The sequence below is a fragment of the Syngnathus floridae genome, chromosome 7, assembly GCF_059516105.1.
Source record: "Syngnathus floridae isolate MCC-2025c chromosome 7, RoL_Sflo_1.0, whole genome shotgun sequence".
Classification (NCBI taxonomy): Eukaryota; Metazoa; Chordata; class Actinopteri; order Syngnathiformes; family Syngnathidae; genus Syngnathus; species Syngnathus floridae.
Window position 1 is genome coordinate 8883275 of NC_142419.1, and position 24876 is coordinate 8908150.

General features: G+C 40.7%; 1 protein-coding gene across 4 annotated transcripts; it reads left to right on the top strand.

Annotated features, from left to right (window-relative positions):
* Positions 1-1472: 1472 nt before the first annotated feature.
* Positions 1473-23448, top strand: sacs (sacsin molecular chaperone). Of its 4 annotated transcripts, none has more exons than XM_088379954.1 (11): positions 1473-1654; positions 3060-3170; positions 4815-4965; positions 7116-7206; positions 7289-7374; positions 7459-7570; positions 8082-8228; positions 8403-9891; positions 10660-10751; positions 10912-10938; positions 11271-23448. In XM_088379954.1, exons 2-11 carry the CDS (start codon positions 3148-3150, stop codon positions 22823-22825), a joined length of 13773 nt encoding a protein of 4590 aa, XP_088236080.1. In that variant the 5' UTR covers positions 1473-1654; positions 3060-3147; the 3' UTR covers positions 22826-23448. The 4 variants fall into 4 exon arrangements, with proteins under 4 accessions (XP_088236080.1, XP_088236081.1, XP_088236079.1 ...); XM_088379955.1 differs by lacking the exon at positions 1473-1654 and adding an exon at positions 1707-1805; XM_088379953.1 differs by lacking the exon at positions 1473-1654 and adding an exon at positions 2622-2833.
* Positions 23449-24876: the final 1428 nt, after the last annotated feature.

A 24876-nucleotide genomic window follows, 5' to 3' on the forward strand; every position in this document is an offset into this window, starting at 1 on the left:
ATTTTGTTTGTCTATTTGTGCCCTGTGATTGATTCAGTGGCTCTAGGCTGCAGCTTGCTCGTGACCTTAATGAGGACAATGCACAATTTAAAAAAAAAAAAAAAAAAAAATCCTTTACCTATCAGTCAGCACCACATACTATATATATCCAGCAACAAAGAACAGTGATTGTGTTGCGTTGCAGTGCTTCATAATTAGCATGCTCATAATTTATGTTGCAAGAAAATTACCATTAGAGGCTACTGTGAAACCCACACAGGCACAGGGAGAACATGCAAACTCCACACAGGAAGGCCGAAGCCCAAATAAATCCCTGCTGAACTGTGAGGCGAACGTGCGAACCAGTGCGCCACCGTGCCGCTGAGGCAATGACACAAAGGGCAAAAGTTCACCACTGCTGCTGTAAAAGTAACCAATTCCCATTCATGTCTGGACTTGTCCACTCCAGCAAATCATGCTATTATTTGGGCTAAGGTCATAATGCATTCCCCAACCTCATTAATTGTAACATTCAAGTTATTTGATTGAGGGTTGCAATAAATCTGTTATATTAAAGTGGATGTTTTTCAATACCTGTACAGGCTAGGTCAAGTACAGGATTATTTTGAACACCTCCTGTACTAATCAGAAGAAGAAGAAAAAAGTGTATCTGCTCTAAATTTTATAAAAATGTGCAAATGCCATCAATGAAGGCATAAGGCATAATTCAAACACAGAACCTCGAAAATGGGAGGCAGATGTGCTCCTGTGTTGCCCAACACAAACAAAGCCATTAATAAGTTAATCTATTTTTTCACACTGCACATTATTTAGCTAAATGCATACTTCTCATTTCAATTATTCTAAGTTTACTTTACACTTGTTGAGCTTTGCATTTTATCATCCTTAAAGCTGTTTCTATTTTGGTGCAGGAATACAAACCACCATAAACTACATATTTTTATCATAGAAAATCACATTTCAGCATTATTACGTTTGTAAGAGCATTTTCATTTAGTCAACTCTTGACACGTGGTTCATTTGCAGTTTGTGCACCAAAAGTGGCTGTCAAAGTGCTTGAACGCGTGAAACGTTCAGAGGAGATACAGACTTGGTGTTTTGTCTCCATCTGCTGGAACATTACCATAATTGATGAAACGTCATTTACTCGGGTGTTTCCCTTTTCTATTTTTGTTTCTTTGGTTTGATTTCTTTTACTATTTAGTGTTTATCTGTACCCTGCCAATAATAATGTTTTTCTTTATTTCCCCTTGCATTAAAATACAGTTAAAAAAAATCTAATGGATCGATATCATTCATTCAGTTAATTTAGTTTTGATTGTCTGCTCCATAGCTTGATGCATTTGCTAAAATCTATTCAATATGTATTCAAATGATGATGTACACTACCTATGATTGACTTCATCGCTTCTTCTGTGCGCTGTGTCACTGTCACTTTAAGGAATTTGCGCTTTTGACAAATGACTGCAGCGTCCATGTGATACCAAGCAAACCCCGGCTCTGGGATATTTGTCATGAAGTCTGATTTCATGAGCCAACCAGAGTTATTGTTGGGTGGGATGACATTCATGTGATCTTGACATTCATGTGATTTTACTTCCAAATGCACAGCAGCAAAGAAGGTATATTTCAGAGGTGCAGCTGACTTCATTGCGTGAGTGTCCCTTCACCTCCTCTCTTACTTCAATGCGGCAGATGTGAGATGAACGCACCTTGTTGGGGTGACAGATTATGAGAATTTTGTTTTGTATCACAAGATGTGACCATGACGCTTTATTTTCTTAAGCCAACATAATGATTCTCCGGTGAGTGGTGTGATACAAATAATTATTGGGTTGTTTTTTTGTAGTAATTGGATTACTAGATATGTTTGAGGTTTCTTGAGGTTCTCTTATATAGAAGTGCTGATGTCACTTTCTGTACCGGAGTTGTCCTAATTCAAATGCTGTTGAATGCAATCTTTCACTGTGCCAATCTATTTTATGAGGATTTCATTCCAAAATTACACTACGTGCGCATCTTGCAGAGATTTCGCATTTCAGTCATATTAGGACTTCGGGGAAGCATTTTTTTTAACCAAATAAAAAAACTGCTTTTGTTGTTATAAATCCAGAAACCACACATGCTTAGTTCTATTAGTTTTTTGAAGGCTTCAAATTGTTTAAACGATTAAATGAAATGATACTTCCGGAACAATCGGCGACATGATTTGTATTTGAGGGAGAAAGCTCTCGGTGTCATAACAGTCTGTGTACATGCATTTAACCAGGAAAACACATTTTGTTTAGGAAATTGAATTCACTATGCTAAAGAGTGATTTGAAACAAATCTTGACTAGCAGATTCATATAGTAACACGAAATACACCCTATTTAGTTTTTGGAAATCCTTTAGTTACACAAATGCGCATGCGCTCAACATCATCCACTAGTGTCACTGACCTGAAAAATAAAATAAAATAAAATAGGACAAAGCGCTCGTGTTAAACTGACTATAATTCGTGCCTGAAGAATAGTTATTTTCTAGGTGTGCATTATTTCTGATCAAACGTCTATAAAAAATTTACAATTTGGGGTTTGTTTTCAGCGTGTCTTCCGGACGATACGGAAGTCAGTGGGGTTGTACCATCTTGCATGATGCCTACTCTTGACCAGGCTAATTCATTTTTATTCTTAGAACATTGCCTTGGAAGGAGGCGCTATTGTAATTGCAGGAAAACACCATGCCCACTCATGATTGGTGTTGTTACAACGAGTATTTCCTGGAATACGTCCTGGTGTAAAATTGACAACTATTTCAGGGAACCTTTATCGGTGCGCATTGGCCAGACTCAAGTGAGTGCTAATGAGATAGCCGGATAACGCTCCAGTCCTTGCAACATAAAACCCACCTTGCACATTGAAAAAGAGAACCTCTTCGCTCAGTTCTTATTCCAAATTGCTTCTCTGCATCTTGCTATGTTGTATACTACTCATGGCCATTTTATTGTAAAGATTTGATGTATTTTTAAACTCAAGAGACAGGTGTTTTCATGGAAGTAACGGGGTTCTTGTGTCGCAGCCCGAATGGAGTATTCTTACGCGAAGACCAGAACATAGTCCCATGAAAGTGCTTCTGTGCTGGGACGCATAGCAGCAACAGCAGCGAGATGGCTAACTGTCCACATCCGTGGTAAGTTAAGATAAAATCACATTATATATTAGAAAATGTGCAAATATTACTGTAGCGACTCTTTGCAATCTTTTAGGGATGTCAATGTTACTCTGATTCATCTCTATGGACAAGGAGTCATTGCAAGCGAAGTTGAGCGTTTGGTCTCGGTCCTTTAAACGTGTTAGTGTTTATGGCCAATTAGGTTCAGTTGAGTTTATTATGGCCAGTGCAGGCTGCCCCACCCACACAGGAACATAACCAACATCTTGAATCCACTGCTGCTGAACGAGAGATATTTTTCTTTTTCGTTTCTCTCTCTTTCTCTCTTGCTTTCACTCTCACTTTCTCTTCTCTCTCTCTCTCTCTCTCTCTCTCTCTCTCTCTCTCTCTCTCTCTCTCTCTCTCTCGCTCTCTCGCTCTCTCTCTCGCTCTCTCTCTAAGGGTCAGTGTGGAGAATGTTTTGATTTTTCAGTGTTGATTCATAAAAAAAAAAACACTAATAGTTTCAATAATATGCAAAAAAGAAGTTCAATCACAGCAACCTAGATATTTTAAATATATATAATCATAGGTCTAGTAATCGGTAATTATTTTACATGGGGGTCACACCTCATTGTGCAGGACGCTGCCATGTCTCGCCACTATCTTTCTGCTATGGATACCTGATCACAAATTTGCTGGATCAATGACTACAGTGTCACAAATACAAATGCAATGTACGTAAAGTGCTTCAAAATGCATGTTTTCAGCCAGGCCGTTGCAATCTATTAGTTCACCACTCGATGTCAAACAAATTATCCACACTGTCTCTTTAATATAGCTTTCTGTTTTTGCGGGCATTTTCTTCCCATTTTACTCCCGTTTATCAGTGTTCTTTGAAGAATTTAAGGGTTTGAATTTTTTTTTTTTCCCCCGATGCATTTTATTGAACTTCACTTATATGGAATTTTTTGCTATTCGCTATTTCCCAGCCTGGTTCCTATCCCTCGCGAACAGTGTCATTCTGGTAAGACACATTTGTGAAAGAGCAGGAGAAAACACAAGCCTCATTATAATTACAAGTACACTAATAGATTATATGTAGAGTTGCCTTTCATGTGACATCTTGTATGCCCCTTGGGAAGGTAGCATGAATCAGTCATGTTAATTCCTTTAGTAAAGCCTTCAACTGAATACAAGCGGCAAATGGTAATAGATCATCAACAGATGGACCTGGTCATCTGTTCCTTCTCACATTACTTCCAAACTGTACCTTTTAATCAATACAGACTCCAAACAATATGCATCCTTCCAGTAAGAGACCTCATTTGATCTTTTGTTTTTGTCACTGCTCCTATTTTGAAAAAATGATTTTATTCCAGAAAAACTCAATGTAATAAAGCCCAAGCAAAGCATTTGAAATAACTTGGTTGGAAAGAAAATTAGAAATGAATTGTTCTCTATTGATTAAGACATTGAAGGAGTACTTCAACAATTTCAAATTATACATAGGATTGAATATATGAGGCAACGGAGTGCAAGAAAGTTGCTGGCTATATTGTACATATAGCACTGTAGAAACAATCCTTGTCATTTTATACTAGTATTAAGTATTTATTTGACTAACAAACATCCTTAATATTTACCTCAATTTCATCTCTTTTCTTTTTGTTTTTGTTTAAGGTTGCCTCGGGTAAATGTACATCACGACTACTTTGGCCTGAGGTCCTACCAGGTCTCCCCTTTGACATCGCTTGGTGATGTGAAGCAGCTTCTCTATGAAGACACAAACCTGCCTGTCAGAGAGCAGCAACTCATTCATAATGGCAAAGTGGTACGTTATAACTTGTCAGACGTATCGGCCAATCAAAAATGTCATTTTATATCACATGGGCTTACACGCGCGCACGCACACACACACACACACACACACACACACACACACACACACACACAAAGCCGCTTTTATCTATTACCCAAAGCAACATGAAACTTTGAATGGGCCTGCTCAGCAACACTTTAACATCATCGATGCAAAACATCCTGAAGCAGGTAAAGTCAGGCCTAAAAAAATGAAAGCCTACCAAAATTCCACCTCACAGTCAAAGATAACATGTAACAGAAAAGCGCATTTGGACATCAGACAAACTCACGGGATCACCTTGACTGTAGCTTTTTTTCTACACCAAAACACCACCAAGTCCAACCAACATGCTGTAATCCTTTTGCGAACTTTTTAGCCCCTAAAATGCAGCTCTTACACTTCTGTGGCTTATCCGGCATGCTGCTAAAGCATCCAGTTCAAGTGGCATTTTCTGGGTTTGATCACATGACACTTGCAATGTGAGCCAGAGGGCACTCTGATTTCATTTTCAGTCAACAGTATGGAGCAGTGCAAGATAAAATCTCAGCGATCTTAGATGGATTAAATCAAATTTTTATTAATCCCTTATATAACCTTTTAGTGAATGTTTTTGTTCGTTCAAATATTTGTCGCCATTAACCAGTGATGACCAATTTATTTTCTTTTTCAATTAAAAAGGAACTTCTCCTCCCATTCTATATGCTGAGTTCATGTTTTTACCCTCTTGGAAAACATCCTATAACCAGTTCATTTTGAGTTCTACTCTGTGGTTTTGTCACATTGTACTCGTAAGAGAGCACACCCATAAAAATAGAGAACTGATCTCTTTTTCTGTGACTGGAGATAAACACAATTAGCAAAAAACATCCCAGTTTCAAGGTCCTGTTATGTAATTCTGAGGTACTCATCTAAGCCATTAAGAGTTAATTAACTCTGGAGAAAAAACCAAGTGGAGGCTCTAACATTTGTTGGTAATGTATAGCGAAATAATTGATATTTATCTATATTTTGACACATAAACATAGAGAACAAGAACCTGTGGTGGGTTTTGGTTCTCTTGGTGTGTCAGTGAACATGACTGGGAGCTGACCTCACGTTGACTGAAAGCACCAGGTGGTGGCCGCGGCTCTGCCGCTCCCCTGATCTCATACGCAAAAATTAGCTGCAGGCCACAGCTACATACTACAAATACTGCATCGCACAAGTTCTTGAACCTGCACTTTACACAAGAATTGTACAGTCACTAACCATATGAGTAGAACATAAATGTTAAAAACATTACTTATAATTTATTACATTGTGTTAAATTACTAGCTTGTTGGTAGTGGCAATCAAAACTGTCCATTATTGTTTTTATGAAGTGTGAATTTCTGATACCGCTTTTATGGGAGATGTTGAGGATTGTGAGTACAACGCTGTGTGAAATAAAAGGTCCTTATTCTGTGCTGTGTCATGAGTTGATTCAGAGTGTGAGTCTTCCTCCCCCAAAGGCAAATCAGTGTTTTGATGTTTTTTTTCTTTGCTTGCAGAAAAAAGTTGATTCAGAGTGTGAGTCTTCCTCTACCAAAGTCAAATCAATGTTTTGATGTTTTTTTTGTTTGCTTGCAGATATAAGACTATGCTACTCTTATACAACCACCACAGTGCCAACGTGCAATCTAAATAAACATTTATTGCACGATCATCCTTTCTAGAGAATGAGTGGGCTGATTGATGACTGTACTCTCTGTGGTGTGGCCATGATCAGGATGATGACTGAGAGGTTTTTGTATGCATTACACGGTTGGCCACTCACTTAATACTGTACGTGTAAGAACTGCTGAGTATAGTGGGTCACACTTTCACCTTGCAAAGATCATAATAGCACCATCAGTGCCAACATTCACGTTGCATAATTTTAAGTAAGGTGTTTACTAGCACTCATAAAGATGATCAGTTCTGGATTTCATTTGTGGTTTGATGAGAAGAATTGGTAATAAAACAATAAGTGGCATTGCACATGTGTGTACCAACATTGTGTGTTTCTACAATGAAGTGCCTTTTTATTTAATCTTTTGCTGGTTGAACCCCATCCCGTTTAACTATTATATTTTTACTTGTCATTGTTTGTTTTTTCGTAGCTGGATGATAGCATGCCGATTGGTACTTTGGTGCCCACAGGAAGACCTGAGGTATCTTTCACACTGGAGGGAAGAGGTCTCCGAGGTGGAGGTAACGCTAAACTGCCTACATGATCGTGAAGTCTTCCACTTCTGTAGTGAATGGTGACGTTTACCCAGTTTTTGTTTGACAGGGAGATTTGGCCAAACGGCACCACCACTGGTTGAATTTCTCAAAGATATTCTGAGAAGGTACCCTGAAGGTGGACAGATTCTGAAAGTAAGTGATCAAACACATTTACTTTAAAATCATAAGGAAACCCTATTTTTTTAAAACGTAACACCTCAACGTCATACTTAAAAGGAGCTGATTCAAAATGCTGAGGACGCTGGAGCCACCGAAGTCAAGTTCATGTATGATGAGACAGAGTACGGAGTAGAGTCACTGTGGTCACCTGACATGGCTGAGTATCAAGGTTAGTTCTTAGCTGTCAGACTGGCCTGATAATCACTGAGGCGCTACTCTAACAACAAGACTAGCCTTGTGTGTTTTTCTGCTGTTAAGCATCATTGAGCATCTGGTCTCAAGCTGATCCGTTGCTCTTACCTCTATGTGACCTGAGAGATTTATTACAGAAGTAGTTCACCTTTAAATTCTTGATCCACAGTACAGTACAGTACAATATGATATAATATCAAAGCAATATGAGTGGTTCCAGGACCTTGTCCTACCATTCATTTGTTTGGATTGCAAAATATTGTCTGGACTTCACCAGCCTCTACATCTTCACTATGCTCACTTTGATTACATGGAAGTAAGGTGTGGTGCATATACTACCTATTCTCTTCTCACATTCCTCTTTGTGAGTTCAATCGCCGAACTTACAATTTGAGAGGAATGTTTTCTCCAGAAAGATAGGTCCTTTTTTTTAAGTTACAGTTATTGGAGAGGTATTATCTCAATATTTTGGTGCCATGGGTTTCCAGGTACGGCGTTGTATGTCTACAATGATGCTGTGTTCACTGCGGAGGACTGGAATGGGATTCAGGAGATAGCCAGGAGCAGGAAGAGAGATGATCCGCTGAAAGTTGGGCGATTTGGGATTGGATTCAACTCTGTCTACCATATTTCAGGTTGTCCCTTGGGGAAAAGAAGTCTTTATTTCTATCTTATTCCTGCCCAGTGATTACTCCTTAGTAGTAAATGAATACAGGCAGAAATACTGTACCCACAAACTCTTCTCATACTCAACAGTTGCTGTAATATACACCGCAATGTACTTATGTTAGCCCTCTCTTTTTGTTTAGATGTCCCCAGTATATTCAGCGGAGATCAGATTGCCATGCTGGATCCTCACCAGACCCTATTTGGAATAAACGAGTCAGGCCAGTGTTGGAACTTAAAGACAGACGTTAAGGAGATCTCGGAATTGTCGGACCAGTTCGCCCCATTTATCGGGATATTTGGGAGCTGTGAGAAGACCATTAAGAATGGCTGCTTCCCTGGAACACTCTTCCGCTTCCCACTGCGCACAAAACCCTCCCAGCTCAGCGGCAACCTTTACAACAAAGAAAAAGTTCTGGAACTTTATGAGTCATTCAAAGCTGATGCAGATACAGTGTTGCTTTTCCTGAAGTGCGTTCAAAAGATCTCTTTGCATGTGCGTGAATCTGATGGTACAGAGCGTATGTTGTTTCAAGTTACAGCTCAAGAAAATACTGATGATAAATGTGAAAGAACAAAGTCGCTCAAGACTCTGGCCGAGGCAGTTGATAGCTACAGCAACCATGTTCCCAGTTCCACCGTTACCTGTGTCACTTACCAGGTCAGTTTAGAGACTCAGGATAAAACCAAAAAAGAGTCCAGGAGGATGAAGTGGCTTGTGTGTAATGGAGTTGGTGGGAGAGGAATGTGTGCTGAGTTGGACTCTCTTGCAGATGACTTAAAGTTCATGCCTACCATCGGCATCGCTCTGCCTCTATCATTGATGGACAGAGAAGATGAAGGGGCCACCTCTGGTTTCTCAGGACGAGCATTTTGCTTCCTTCCCCTTCCCCCAGGTGAGGAGGGTGAGACAGGACTTCCCGTACATGTCAGCGGGTTCTTTGGCCTCACAGATAACCGGAGGAGTATCAAGTGGCGGGATGTGGACCAGTGGAGGGATCCAGCTGCCTTATGGAATGAGCTACTTATAATCACTGTCATCCCTCAGGCTTATTTCATTCTCATCACTGAGGTTATCAAAAGGGTACAGACCAAAATGGACCAAGACTTTCCATTATGCCCGAGAAAGACCTATGTGGCCTGGCCAGATCCAAATCGGGTCAAATCCAGGTGGAAACTCATCCTACAGCCCCTGTTTCATGAGCTTCTACAGCACCATGTCTTCTTTTCCCTCAGTGGAAGCTGGGTCAGCTTCGACCAAGCTGTGTTTTCCGAGCTCGACCTAGACAAAGACATTTCACAGACAGTCATTAACTACCTCCAAAGCTCAGGGATGCAGGTAGTGCAGGTGCCTACTGCAGTGGATTCAATCTTGGTGGCTTATGGCACTCTCGAGTCCACAGAAGTGAAAAAGATTACGCCACTCTTGCTACGGCAACTTGTCAGGAAGTTCAAACACAAAGGACCCTTAGAGGAAAAGCTGCTGCTTCTAGAATTTGTACTTAGTGACGGCAATTACAGTGACCTAATAGGACTGGAGCTCCTGCCCCTTCAAGATGGAACAGTTACTGCATTTTCATCTTCTGTCACTGAAAAGGATTCTGTTTACATTACATCTGCTGAGTACCCCAGGTAACGACTTTGTAAAATTACTACAACAGTATTACATCAGATGAGTAGTAATCTACACATACCTTGCCTTAGAAGGGGGCCCTTTTACATTTTTTAAGTTAACAGCTTTTTTTCTGGGTTGCTAGTCAGAGTTTGACCTACCAGCAAGCCTTAGTTTTACCATCCCTCAAGTTAAGTGAAAAAAAATGAAATAAAAATAAGTTACTTTAATTCCATCATAATGCCCTCACATGTGGGAGAGCCATCGTCACAGATCACTTTCATCCATTTATTGAATTGGACAAGCAATCACACCAGGATTTTTAAAATATTTACATTATTTTTTTAATATATCTTTTTTGCAATCTCAATTACGTGCATCAAATTCATGTTTCTTGCGAAAATATAATAATTACAAATTGTCTTCCTTCATATAAACATTGAGATAATGCAATAATGTTTGTTCACCAACAACACTGGTGTCTGACTAAAACAGAGATTAAAAAAGGAGTTTATAGTCAAAGGAAACATGTCACAGCAACAGTGACTTTGTGAGACCTCAAACTATGAAAGAACAAAAACAAGATTGGGAAAAAACTTTTTGTTGCAAAGCAATTTATTTACAGAGGGTGATCAAGGTACAAATTAAAAACCCTTAAGCCAAGGTACTACTGTATATGATTGAACTCCATTAGCTCTTAAGATATGGTAGATTTAATTTTTGTTTTTAACCAAGTAATATGTCGTTGTGAATTATTAATATAACATTAATCTTGACTTTATCATCAGGTGTCTGTACCCAGGGCTTGAGGGTCGGTTCATTCTGGAAAGTATTAAACCTTCAGTAATGGAGAGACTAAAGGAAGCCGCCAAAAGCAGAGGTAATATGATGTTGAGTTTATTCATGAAAAACTTCCATGACTGATTTTTTTTTTTTGCAACACGGTCACAGGAAATTCTATTTTCCTCATTTCTCATACAAATACAATACAGTATACAGTAGAATAATTAATTTCATACTTCCAAAATTTGTCACTACAGTTCAGCGGTATCTTTGGGGGTGCTCAGGTACGTAGGTATTTAAGATGTGTGAAACACTGACCTTTTTACTACTAACACAAACTAATGCATGTCTGGAAAGGAGCTCCAACTAAACTTTGAAGTTTCTATAGAGAATAAAACCAAATCCTGTGTTCAAATTCTGTAGTCGATCATTTTACACAAATTCCCCCCTAAGAAAACACTAACACATTTCTGCATTTTGGACGACGAATTATTGTAACTAATAAATGCCTTGTTTGGAATGTGTCAAATTATTTCCATTTTAGTTGATATATTGTTATATATTATTACAGATTTCTTAAATTTGTTAACTATGTTTTTCTTTGTACTTTAAACAGGAAGACCCTGTACTCAGCTACAAATGTTGAACCCTGACCGCTCAGCTCGACTCATCAAGGAGATTCTATCAACAACTTGGCCAAACAGAGACTTCTTTTCTGAATGGGAACCTGGAAACCAAGAGCTGAAGCATCCAACAGTTTCTTGGTTAAAGATGGTTTGGAAGCATCTCTACATACATTTTGCCGATGACCTAAGTACCTTTGACAATATGCCTTTAATTCCGTTTGTGCCACTGGAGGAATGCATGGAGAAAGTTCAGCTTTTACGCCTCAAAACTCCATCACCCATTATTCTCGTTGATGAAAATGAAACACCGTTCTCTGAATGCCTTCTTGAAGTCATGGAAAAGCTTGGCGCTGTGGTCATGAAAAAGCAGGATTCATGTTTGCAGCATCCCCAACTCAAAAATTACATCCATCCCTGCTCTCCTTCATTGTTGCTGCGAATTATGGATAGATTGTCAATGCAGCGTTTAGTTAGCCAAGTGTCATCATTTTCTGTCCAAGAGAGGATTACTCTCAGAAACTTCCTATCTGGATTGCCTGATGTCACAGAAAAGGAAAAGCACACGCTGCTTGAGCTTTCCATCTTTGAAAGAGTTGGAGCCTGTGCAGAAGGTGCTTCAGCTTTTACATCGCTGAGAGGGGCCAGAGCCTTGCATCACAGAGCAAAGTACCCACCAGATGTAAAGTTATCTCAGTGCCTGGTGGGCTCCCGCGATGAGGAGTCCATTCGCCTCATCAAAAAACTAAAAGTTGTACAGGTGAAAACAACTGATTGTTTGAAAATGATCATCCATGATATTCAAAGTGGATTCTACACACCAGATGAGATAACCCAAATCATGCTTTGGGCACTTAAACATTTGGCCTTCCTTAAGAATGAAAACTCATCTGTCATCGGATGGCTTTCTGCTCTTAAATTTATTGAACTGCCTTGTGGAAGGTTAGTGTCAGCGTCTGAAGTTTTTGATCCGGATCTGGAGATTCTGCAGAATTTGTTTTACAAGGAAAGTGAAACCAGGTTTCCCACTAGTACATTTACCTCATCTCCTGATATTCTCCATTCACTCCGACAGTTGGGGCTAAGAAATGAAGTACAACTCAGTGAAAAAGATGTTCTACAAGTGGCAAAGAAAATAGCTGATTTACAAACTCATCCGGATCCTGAGTGGGAGTTCATATTAAAAAAGGCAAGAACACTTCTGCAAATTCTCAACAAACAAACCAAACTGGTCAAATCAACAGATACTCAGGCATCTTTGTTAAAACTCAAGTGGGTACCTGTCTGCAAAGAAAGGCCTCCTAACTACCCCAAGTCCCTTGCTTGGGTTGGAGACAATCTCAACATCAGCTCTCTGTCTGAGATGTGTAACATATCTCATGCTGTGCTTGTGGGATCTTCAGTTCCCTTGGTAGAACACACATCAGCTGGGATGAAGAAAGCACTGAAACTGACTGTAGAGCCACAGGTGGATCAGGTATTGCAGCACCTTAAAGCAGTCAATGACTGGCATAAATCTCAATCATTCACCACAGAAGATTGGTATCAGTTCCAGCAGATCCTGTTTGAGATATATGGCTTCATGCAAGCTCATCTTGAGATTGCTAGAGAAGCAATGGCATCATTGACTTTTGATTGGGTGTGGACTGGGAAGACATTCTCACTTCCTGGCCAAACAGTGTTAAAACCCCTGCCCAATTTAGACCTACAGCCTTACCTGTACTCTCTTCCCAAGACAATGAGAAAGTTTCACAAGCTTTTCAAGTTTTGTGGTTCACTTGAAGAGGTTTGTCCAAACCACGTGCTAAAAGTAATAGCCACCATCCAAAAAAGGAGTGAAGGTGAGATTACCAAAGAGGAAAGCAAACACGATGTTCTGCTTTTGATCAACATTCTGAGGTGGCTTTACAACAATCAAATACATGTTGAGACTAACATGCACGTTCCCATTCTTAATTACAAGGATCCAAGCAAATTAGCAATGAGGCCCATTCATGAATGTACTTACTGTGACATCAAAGTCGACGATTTGAATGACCTACTCGAAGATGCATCAGAGCCGATAATATTGGTCCATGATGACATCCCTATGAAAACTGCGGAATGGCTAAAAGTGCCATGTTTGAGCACAAGGCTGATAAACCCAGAGAATCTTGGTTTTGAGCAATCAGGTCAACGTGAACCTCTCACAGTTCGAATAAAGAACATACTGGAGGAATATCCATCTGTAGCAGACATTTTTAAAGAACTTCTTCAGAATGCAGATGATGCAAGTGCAACAGAATGTAGTTTTCTTATTGACATGAGAAAAAACACGGACATTCGAGAGAATCTCCTCGATCCCGGCATGATAGTGTGCCATGGACCGTCCTTGTGGTCTTTCAACAACTCAGTTTTCACAGATACAGACTTTCTGAACATCACAAGGTTAGGTGGCTCAGTGAAGAGATGTGAGGCAGACAAAGTTGGCAAATTTGGCTTGGGCTTCAACTCGGTTTATCACGTCAGTGACATCCCCATTATATTGAGCAGAGAGTTCATGATCATGTTCGATCCAAATATCAATCACATCAGCAAGCACATCAGGGACAAGTCTAATCCTGGGATCAAGATCAACTGGAGCAAACAACAGCGACGTTTAAGGAAATTCCCAAACCAGTTCAAGCCTTTCATCAATGTCTTCAATTGCCAACTTCCTCTTGCCCAAGATTTACCATATAAATACGATGGAACTTTATTCAGACTCCCATTCAGAACCGAGCAGGAGGCCTCAGTGAGTGAAATTAGTAGCTTGTACTACAACACTACTGATATCTACTCCCTTGTTGACGAGTTCAGTATATGTGGCCATCGGTTCATTCTGTTCACTCAACATGTTGGCTGTATGGTCCTAAAATACCTGAAATATGAAGAACCAAATCCCGCTGGAGCTCAAGATGTCGTTACCATAAACAAAAGCGTGTGGTCATCCAAAGCTTCGTATGGACCTCTGAGTATCCTGAAATCCGCAGCTAAGGTAATGAAGAAAGTAGTAAGCACCAATAGAGTACCCTCCGATATTCCCAAATCTGGCTGCATCATTCGTGTTATAGTGGAAGAGTTTCATAATGTCTTCAAACGTATTGTCGATCTCCACTCCCCATTATTCAGAGGCTCGGAGGAAGATCCAAACCAGTACTTTGAATTGGCTGCAAAAGGGATTCAGACAAGAAGATTAACAGATGAGATGCCCCAGAAGGCGGTTGAGGTCACCAACTGGCTTATTTGCTCATGCATGGATGGAAGTGAGGCACTCAAATTTTCACTCAGTGATAGTGGGAAAAGGCTTGGACTTGTGCCCTGTGGAGGGGTGGCTGTTCTACTTACAGAAGAGGAGAACAGGAAATGGACTGTTCGATCAAATGCCATCCCAATTGGAGAGGTGTTCTGCTACTTACCTCTCAGAATAAAAACAGGCCTACCAGTCCATATTAATGGTTGCTTTGCTGTGACTTCCAACCGCAAAGAGATATGGAAGACAGACACAAAGGGAAGATGGAATTCTGTCTTCATGAGACATGTCATTGTTCAGGCCTATTTGGCGGCACTCACAATGCTTCGTCTGATGGCTGAAAGTGGGGAGCTTCTTGACTACAACTATTACGCAACATGGCCTGATCCAAGTCAGGTTCATGATGACTTCACATTAATCAGTCAAGGGGTCTACCAAGAAATAGCCAAAGGAGGTGATGGAGAGCAGGCAAAGTTCTTTTCTGATGGAACATGCTGGGTGTCAATAAAACATGTCAGATTTCTTGATGATGCCCTCCTCTGTAAGCCAGACATTGGTCCTGCCGCTTTCAAGATTTTCTTAAAATATCTAAAAAAGAGTGGCTCCCAAAACCTTTGTGCTGTTGAACTACCTGAATGGGTGAAGGAGGGATTTGATGATGCTGGATGTAAGAGAACCTTGATGGAAAACACCTTGACAGAGAAGCAGTTCTTCGCAGATGTCTTTTTGCCTCACGTTGAGGAAATTGATAAAGATCTTCGAAATCCCTTAATGCTGTATGTCTTGAATGAGAAAATGGAAGAATTTGCTTCCATTCTCAGGGTAACTCCTTGCATCCCCTGCTCAGGTCCCAACAAGGAATTAGTTTTACCCTCCCGACTCATTCACCCAGAAGGAAGAGTTGCCAAACTCTACAACACTGATGACGGAAGATTTCCCGCTGGAACTACTAAAAACTACCTAAATCCGGTATGCTTAGTCAAGCTTCTGCAGTTGGGCATGGTGAAGGATGATTTGTCATGGGAAGATTTGATTGAACGTGCGGAATCAGTTGATTCTTTGAATGAAAGTGATCACGCAGCCGCCTGCTTTCGCAGCAGTGTGATTCTCAGCCTCATTGATGAGAAACTTAAGATGAGAGACCAAGGATCACCTGAGCTGCTAGAAAAGCTACGGGACATCAAGTTCCTCCCGTTCCTAACCAGACCTGCAGGGTTCTCACTACCATGGCATGGTAATAGCTTTCCCCCAACAACCATGTTCTCTGCAAGAGAGATCTTCACAACTGAGCATCAGGAAATAGTGTGTCTGATGAAGGTAGTTTTGAATGAGAACTCACCTTCTTTCAAAGGTTGTGGTGCAATGTCACTGGCTGTGAAAGACTGCCTTGGTCTAATAAAGAAGCCCTCAGTTGAACTAGTGATCAGTCAACTCAAGAAACTATCTCAGGCATTTGATGGTGTTACCCTCTATCAAGAAAACATAACAAATGCCTGTTACAAGTATCTACATGAGGAGATGCTTCAAAGTGACAAAGCAAAAGAGAAATTAACTGTGGAACTAAAAACATTTAACTCTATTTTGGTAGAGAACACGTATGTAAATCCCTCCATAGTTGCATTCCACCTAAATTTTGATGCAGCTCCACACCTTTACCAGCTTCCTAACAAATACAGAAACAGCTGCCGTGAGCTCTTTGAAAATGTTGGCGTGCAGCCCAGCTTTGCAGTTGATGACTTTTCATCAGTACTTAAAACAATGACGCAAGAATGTGGGCAAAGAGCTCTCACTGAAGAAAACTTCCAGCTGTGCCGCAGAATTATTAGTGAGGGGATATGGAGCTTGATACGTGATAAAAGTCAAGAATTCTGCCAAGCAAATTATGGTGCCATTCTTTTACCAGACTCTAATCTGACACTCCAGCCATCGAAATCACTGTGCTACAATGACTGTCCGTGGATCAAAGTCCGAGACTGCTCTGTCAAGTACTGTCATGGAGATATTCCAAGAGAGGTTGCTGTGAAACTAGGAGCAGTCCCAAAACGTCACAAAGCCTTGGAAAGGTATGCATCAAATGTTTGTTTCACAGCACCTGGAAGTGAGTTTGGACAAAAGGAAAAGCTTACAAGTCGAATCAAAAGCATCCTGGATGCTTATCCATCGGAGAAAGAGATGCTGAAAGAGCTGCTTCAAAATGCAGATGATGCCAAAGCTACTGAAATCTACTTTGTCTTTGATCCCAGAACACATCCCACCGAGAGAATATTTGATGATAAATGGATTCCAATGCAAGGTCCTGCACTTTGTGTGTACAACAATCAGCCTTTCACTGAGGATGATATCAGAGGAATACAAAACCTTGGAAGAGGAACAAAAGAGGCAAATCCAGGAAAAACTGGCCAGTACGGCATCGGATTTAATTCTGTCTATCACATCACTGATTGTCCCTCATTCATCTCAAACAATGACATTCTGTGTATATTTGATCCACACGCCCAGTATGCACCTGGGGCAACTTCCGTGAGTCCTGGAAGAATGTTCAGAGACTTGGACTCTGACTTCCGATCTCAGTTTTCGGATGTGCTTAATCTATATTTGGGAGCACATTTTAAATTAGAACGCAGCACAATGTTCAGATTCCCCATCCGCTCTACACATATGGCAAAGAGATCAGAGATCAGCTCCATCCCAGCGTCAGACAGAATGGTGCAAAACCTCCTAGAAAAGCTAAAAAATGATGGCGCAGAGCTTCTTATGTTCCTTAACCACATGGAGAAAATATCCATCTGTGAAGTTAACAATGCAACAGGAGAATTAAATGTACTCTACTCTGTAATTGCTAAAATAACAGATAGTGATCGCTTAAAACGAAAGCAATTCCATGCCTCTGTCATTGACAGTGTGACCAAAAAGAAGCAGTTAACTGCTATTCCAGTCCAACAGATAACCTACACATTGGACATAGAGGACACAGAAGGTAATTTGACCACGTGGATGGTCTGCAATCGTTCTGGTTTCCCAAACATTGAACTTGTCTCAAAAAGTGTGATATCAGCTCACAAGAATGAAGACATAACACTATTTCCGCGTGGAGGAGTCGCTGCATGCGTTAGCCACAACTACAAAAAACCCCACAGAGCCTTCTGCTTTCTGCCACTTTCACTCGAAACTGGCCTCCCCTTTCATGTCAACGGACATTTTGCCTTGGACTCTGCCCGACGGAACCTGTGGAGAGATGACAATGGAGTTGGGGTGAGAAGTGACTGGAATAATAACTTGATGATGTCGCTGATAGCACCCGCTTGTGTGGAACTACTGATTCAGATCAAACGACGATGCTTCCCGGGTCCCGATCCAACTCTGACTGTGCTTCACGGAACTCCCCTTCATGTTGCAAAAGATATCTTGAAAAAGTTTTTGTATTTCTTCCCAGTGAACAAAATTGACATCCAGCCTGATTGGTACTGCCTGGTCAAAGCCGTGTATAGCTGCATCCACATGGACCTGAAGCGCCTTCTTCCAGTAGTCAGAGCACCACAAATGGACAATTCCGACATGCACTCGGTCATTTACATCTCATGGGCAAACACATCCACTGCTAGCAAGAATCGAGCCTTCTTTGACAATCTGCTTCAAGATGAACTCCAGAACCTGAAAAACACAGAGTACAATCTCACCTCCAGAAAGTCTGTGGCGGAAAATGTTTACAGGCTGAAAACCTTGCTTCTAGATATAGGTTTCAACTTGGTTCACGGTTGCGATGAGACTGCTCACCTCTACTTGTGTTTGGAAGATGCAGGGATAGCAGTGAGTTATGTCACACCGGCAGAAGTCCGCAACTTTCTTCATACTTTCTCATCCCCAGACACTTCTTGTCATGTTGGAAAACTCCCTTGCCGCCTTCAACAGTCAAACTACAAACATCTTCATAATTTGAAGCTTATTGTTGACTACTGCTTCAGAGATGTTGATGTGGAGGGAACCATAATTGAAGGCCTACCTCTTTTGCTCACAATGGACAATATTCTTCAAGTGTTTGATTCCAAGAGACAGAAATTTCTAACATCACACCATGAGCTGATCCCATCCAGAAAGGAGATGTTCATGAACACAATGCATCTCAAATACAGCATCATCTTGTTGAAGGCGAATCTAGCAAAGATATTTGACATCAGCAGCTTTGGTGACCTCCTAGGATCCGTTATTCCAAGAGAGTATCGAACAAAAATTCCTGTTAGGTGGCGAGATACATTTGGTAGTGAATCCTGGCTTAAGGGTGTATGGAACTTCATTAGTGAGAATGTGGCTGTCAAGGAGGATGAAGAGGATGTCAAACCAAGTTTTGACACGGTACTTGACATCCTGAAAGAGTGGGCGTTGCTACCTGGAATCAAATTCATGGCAAGAGACAAGCTAATTGTGCCTGAGTATGACATGCTTTTACCCTTGAGTTTAATTAGCATAGCCATATTTCCACATGGCCAAAATGACAAAATATTCCACACCCTAATGAAAGCTGGCTGCATTCAACTTGCTGTGAACAAAATTTGTGTCAAAGAAAATCCAATCATGCCTTTTCTGTCGCACCATACAGCAAATGTCGAAAATCCATCAAGTGTTCTGAAATCTCTTGAGTACATGATTCAGACATCTGCATTCAAGGCAGGAAGCCTGACTGATAAGGACTTTGAGAATCTTCTGTTGTATTTCACTTGCAACCTAGCGAGCCTCACACAACAAGATGCACAGAGCCTGAAACTACTCCCATGCTTTAAAGCGGTTAGTGGAAGGTACATCAGCATTTCAAATTATGGGTCCACTTACGTGCTTGCGAAGAACATCCCTACTGCAGACATAGAGAAGTGGGCCCACACAGCCACATTTGCATTTCTTGCCGATAACCCACAATTGAGAGAGATGTACACTTTCCTTGGCTGCGTGCCAATTGATGACATACAAATCTATCTTCATCATCTCCTGCCAAAGTTTGAAAGTCTTTCCTACAATGCCAAAGCTGAACACATTGTCTATTTAAAGGATAGACTATTGTCAATGGAAGAGTCTTGTGAGATGAAGGACCAATTGTTTGACAAATTGGAAGGGCTGACATTCATCTATGACTACTCAAACAGACTCAGGTCAGTCAATTTTTTCTTTGACGCAACAGTGAAAGTGTTTGAAATGATGCTTCCTTCAAAGTCATTCATACCAAATGATTTCTTCAGGAAAGTTGAGCAATTGTCAAAACCCAAGAATGCCTCATTTTCGCTCACTCCCTGGATAACATTCCTGAGAAAAATCGGTTTGAAGCATGAAGTATCCCAGCAGCAAATTCTTCAGTTTGCAAAAGAGGTCAGCATCAAATCACAAACAGAAAATTGGACCAAAGACAAAGTGCAAAACATCATCGATGTTCTCCTGAATCATATTTTCAAAGACAGGGTGGACCTGTTTCAAGGTACTTTTCTAAAAGAACTCTCTATGATACCCTTCCTTTGTCCCGAGAGAGCCCCCAAAGAATTGATAAAGCTTCATTCACAATACCAAGAAATGAGTGGAACACTTCCTCTCATTCGCTTCAGTGGGTCTCAAGTCAATCCCAAATTCAAGCAAACAGATGTCATTCACTTACTCTGGACAGCTTGCCCAATTTTGCCTGAAAAAGCTACCCCTTCAAGCATAACAGAGCAAGAGGGAAGCACACTAACTGGACAAGAGCAACTTGACCAAGTGCTAGCCATGTTAGGTGTCAACTTGGACCCACCAGTGGAAAAAGTCATTAGCAACTGCAAGAATGTCTGTAACATATCCAATCCAGATGATGACATGGTAAAAACAAGGAACAAAGTTTTGAGGTCCACATATGAGTTTTTAAATGCAGATAAAAGAGATTTCCGCTACCAGCTTCGCGGGGTGGCTTTTGTCATGGTGGAGGATGGTTTTAAGCTACTGAAACCCGAAGAAGTTGTGATTAATTTGGACAATGAATCTGACTTTAAGCCCTACTTATACAAATTACCACTGGACCTCGGCACCTTTCATCAACTGTTTAAACTTCTCGGCACGGAGGATGTTGTATCAACCAAACAATATGTTGAGGTGCTGTGTCGGATCTATAAAAGTTCTGAAGGCAAGCACCTTGACCCGAATGAAATGAGAACTGTGAAAAGAGCTGTGTCCGGATTGTTCAAGGCTCTTCATAATGAGCCCGTAGAAATGCGGAAAGATCTGGAAAGTCTCAGAGATTTGATCTTTTATCTTCCGAGTCATGATGGAAGATTAGCCAAATCTAATAGTTTGGTCTATGATGATGCCCCACATTACAAAAGCAGAATTCAGGGTAACGTTGGCGTTCAGATGCTTGTGGATCTGAGCCAGTGCTATCTGGGTAAAGATCACACCTTCCATACTAAGTTAATCATGCTCCTTCCTCAGAATCTAAGGCCAAGACTGCTAAGTAGCATTCTTGAAGAGCAACTGGATGAAGATTCCCCCAAAATGTGCCAGTTTGGAGCCCTGTGTTCACTTCAAGGTCGCCTCCAGTTGTTGCTCTCCTCTGAGCAATTCATCACAGGACTGATCCGAATAATGAAGCACGAGAATGACAATGCATACCTTGTGAATGAGGAAAAAGCTATACGGCTCTGCAAAGCACTTTGCGAAGGACTGAAAGTATCTTGCTTTGAGAAACTCCAAACAACGTTAAGAGTAAAAGGATGTAGCCCCATCCCACATAGCCGCAGTGAAACCCTTGCCTTCCTCAAGAGGTACGGCACGGCTGTCATTCACCTCTATATCCAACATTCAGACAGCAAAGACATTAATTTTCTCTTAGCTCTGGCCATGACACTGAAATCTGCCACAGACAATTTGATCTCGGACACCTCTTACCTAATTGCCATGTTGGGCTGCAATGACATCTACAGAATCACAGAGAAGCTAGACAACCTTGGTGTAAAGTATGACTCCACAGAGCCTTCGAAACTTGAGCTCCCCCTCCCTGGAACACCGATTCCTGCTGAGATACATCACACCCTCCTCATGGACCCAATGAATGTTTTCTACCCTGGAGAATATGTGGGTTACCTTGTTGACTCGGAAGGAGGAGATATATATGGGTCCTATCATCCCACATACACGTATGCGATTATCGTTCAGGAAGTCGAACGAGAAGAGGAAAATATAACTGTCCTAGGGAAGTGTTTCCAGATTGACATTGGTTACAGCGAGTACAAAGTCGTCAGTTCTCTTGACTTGTACAAATTCTCAAGACAAGATGAAAGTGCCAACATGCGGGAAAGCAGTGCTCCATCAACCCCCACAAGTCCAGATAGTCGCACCTCAGGCCAGCAAATGACCCATCCTCTATTTGCGAGCAGAGACAACCAGAGACCTCCCACACAAAAACAGTCCCCCAAAAAGATCAAGCTTAATGCTCTGCCAGAGATTCTGAAAGAAGTCACCTCAGTAGTTGAGCAAGCTTGGAAACTTCCCGAAACCGAGAGAAAGAAAATCCTGCGCCGATTGTATCTAAAGTGGCACCCGGACAAAAATGCGGAGAATTTGGACATTGCGACAGAAGTCTTTAAGCATTTACAGAATGAGATCAATAGAATGGAGAAGCAATCTTTGGCCGACCAGCAGAATACAGACAGAGCATCCAGGAGACCGTTCTCATCATCATCCTCCGCTCGCTTCCAGTCAGAGAAGTTCTCCTTCCAAAGGTTTTATTCATCATGGAACCAAGAAGCAACAAGTCACAAGCCCGATAGGCAACAATCCAGAGGAGGTTACACGAGCTATGCTGGTTCACACTCACATAGCCACCGCTTTTTTGTGCCGCCGACTTTTAAGACGGTCGGAAATCCTGTGGAGGCTCGCAGGTGGTTGAGACAAGCCCGAGCCAATTATTCTGCGGCTCGCAATGACCTCCACAAAAATGCCAATGAGTGGGTCTGCTTTAAATGCTACCTGGCCACAAAGCTCGCCCTCATTGCCGCAGACTACGCGGTCCGAGGAAAGTCTGACAAGGACGTGAAGCCAACGGCCCTGGCACAAAAAGTGGAGGAATACAACGCTCACTTGTCAGGACTTACCAGTGATGTTCAGATCCTGGAAGGCTATGGCGTGGACAGTCTGCGAACTCGCTACCCTGATCTTCTGCCCTTTCCACAGATTCCCAATGACAGATTCACGTCAGAAGTAGCTTTGAGAGTGATGGAATGTACCGCAAGGATTATCATAAAGCTTGAAAACTTTGTCCAGCAAAAAATCTAAAGTGTTATTACTGGTGCACTGATGATGAGTGAATGTGTGCAATATGAAGGTGTCTTGCTGGCAGCTTACAGTTACCTATGCACTTGGGACTCAGTGTGAATACATACGCGGCTCTCATTACAGATCAGGCTGCCACAGCACACATTTGCTGTTATAAATGTGCATATACTATATATACTGTACATATGATTGCCTCAGCAATATGTTTTGTTTACCAAAATACCTGATGTTGAGTTTTTCTTAATGCTGCTTTTTACTTGATATTTTTTTACATGATAATATTGATCTATTTTATTGCCACAGAATCAGGAATGTAAAAGATGTGCTCATACTGAAAAAAATACAGGTCATCTCCAAGTATTAAATATTGTAAAGTAATGTCTTATGTCTGTTATACTTCTTTTTGTATGTGTATGTTTGTTTTGTTTCATTTATGCAGAAGTTGTACATTTTATGCAATTGCAGTTTTTTTTATGGATGAAGCACTTTTTAAAAATATATTTATGTTCTTGCATTTGTCTCATAATCTAGGAGGAATTCACTGTGAAATGAATTGATCTTTTTTGTCTTTTTGTTGGTTCATTCTGCTGCAGCAATGTCAAATACAGCAAGTGTTGGATTAAGATTTTGTGACTATCAGTCATCTTTACATGCTTAAAAAAACCTACAGTTTGTGCAGTTGCTTATACGATCCATAAAACGATTTCTGTCTCTAACAAATTTACTGAAAATTGTAGTTTTATCTTGATTCTTAAGTGCAATATGGGTCCAGTTATAACATCTAAGATTCCGTACTCACCTTCTTAGGAAAGAGAGAACAACATTTTTTAATATAAATGATTATTCACTCAAAAAACACACTGGGAATATCTTTTAAAATTTTATGCTATTGTCATCTGACTGTTATTACCTGAAGCCCAAGATGAGTCAGCAGTTTAGTCCAGTGCTTCTCAATTAATTTCTGATGTGTTCTAACTTCGTGTCCTAACCCTTTATTTAGAAAAATTACCACGTTTAGTAAGGTTTGGTTTTTGAAAACGGCTGTGTATAGTAAGGATTTTATTCTAAAAATAACCTAGTATAGTAAGGCTCGAGTGGTGCAGTGTCACACTGGTTAGCATGTCTGCCTCACAGTTAGGAGGGTGCGGGTTCAATTCCACCTCTGGCCCTCCCTGTGTGGAGTTTGCATGTTCTCCCTGTGCCCGCGTGAATTATCTCTGAGCACTCCGGTTTCCTCCCACATCCCAAAAACATGCTTGGTAGGCTGATTGAGCATTCCAAATTGCCCCTAGGTGTGAGTGCGAGTGCAAATGGTTGTTCATCTCTGTGTGCCCTGCGATTGGGTGGCAACCGATTCAGGGTGTCTCCCGCCTACTGCCCGATGACTGCTTTAATTAAGAAAAAACACCATTTATAGTAAGGCTTTATTTTATTAAAAATGACCATAAGGAGTAAGGCTTATTTTTTTATTTTTTTTACCATGTATAGTAAGCCTTTTTTTTATTAGAAAAAGATGACCATGTATAGTAAGACTTTTTAGGCTTTTTTATATATTAAATAAATTACCATGTATAGTAAGGCTTTTTTTAATTAAAAAAATTACCATGTATAGAAAATGTTTTTTTATTGAAAAAAAAGACCATTACAGTAAGTTGTTTTTTTTAAACTAAAAAATGACCATGTATGGTAAGGCTTTTTTTTTACTTAAAAATATGACAATGTATAGTAAAGCTTTTTTATTTGAAAAACTGAACATGTATAGTAAGGCTTTTTTTTAATTATTATTATTAAAAAATGACCAGACTCAAAATCTTCTTTCACCAGTAGGTGGATCAGAGGCGTCATGATCACGTCTTATATCAATTTTAAATAGCTGCTTTATGTTGTCTTATAAGACATTCGGCGTCCTCTGCCACTGAGGTTAACAAATGCGGTTTGATGCACTACAAAGGGCTTTTCCTTAAGAAATTAATAATTATTGGTTGCTATGGAGCTAATAATGATTAATATGTTTTGAGTGGAATCGTATGATTGTTCATAATGAAAGCCAC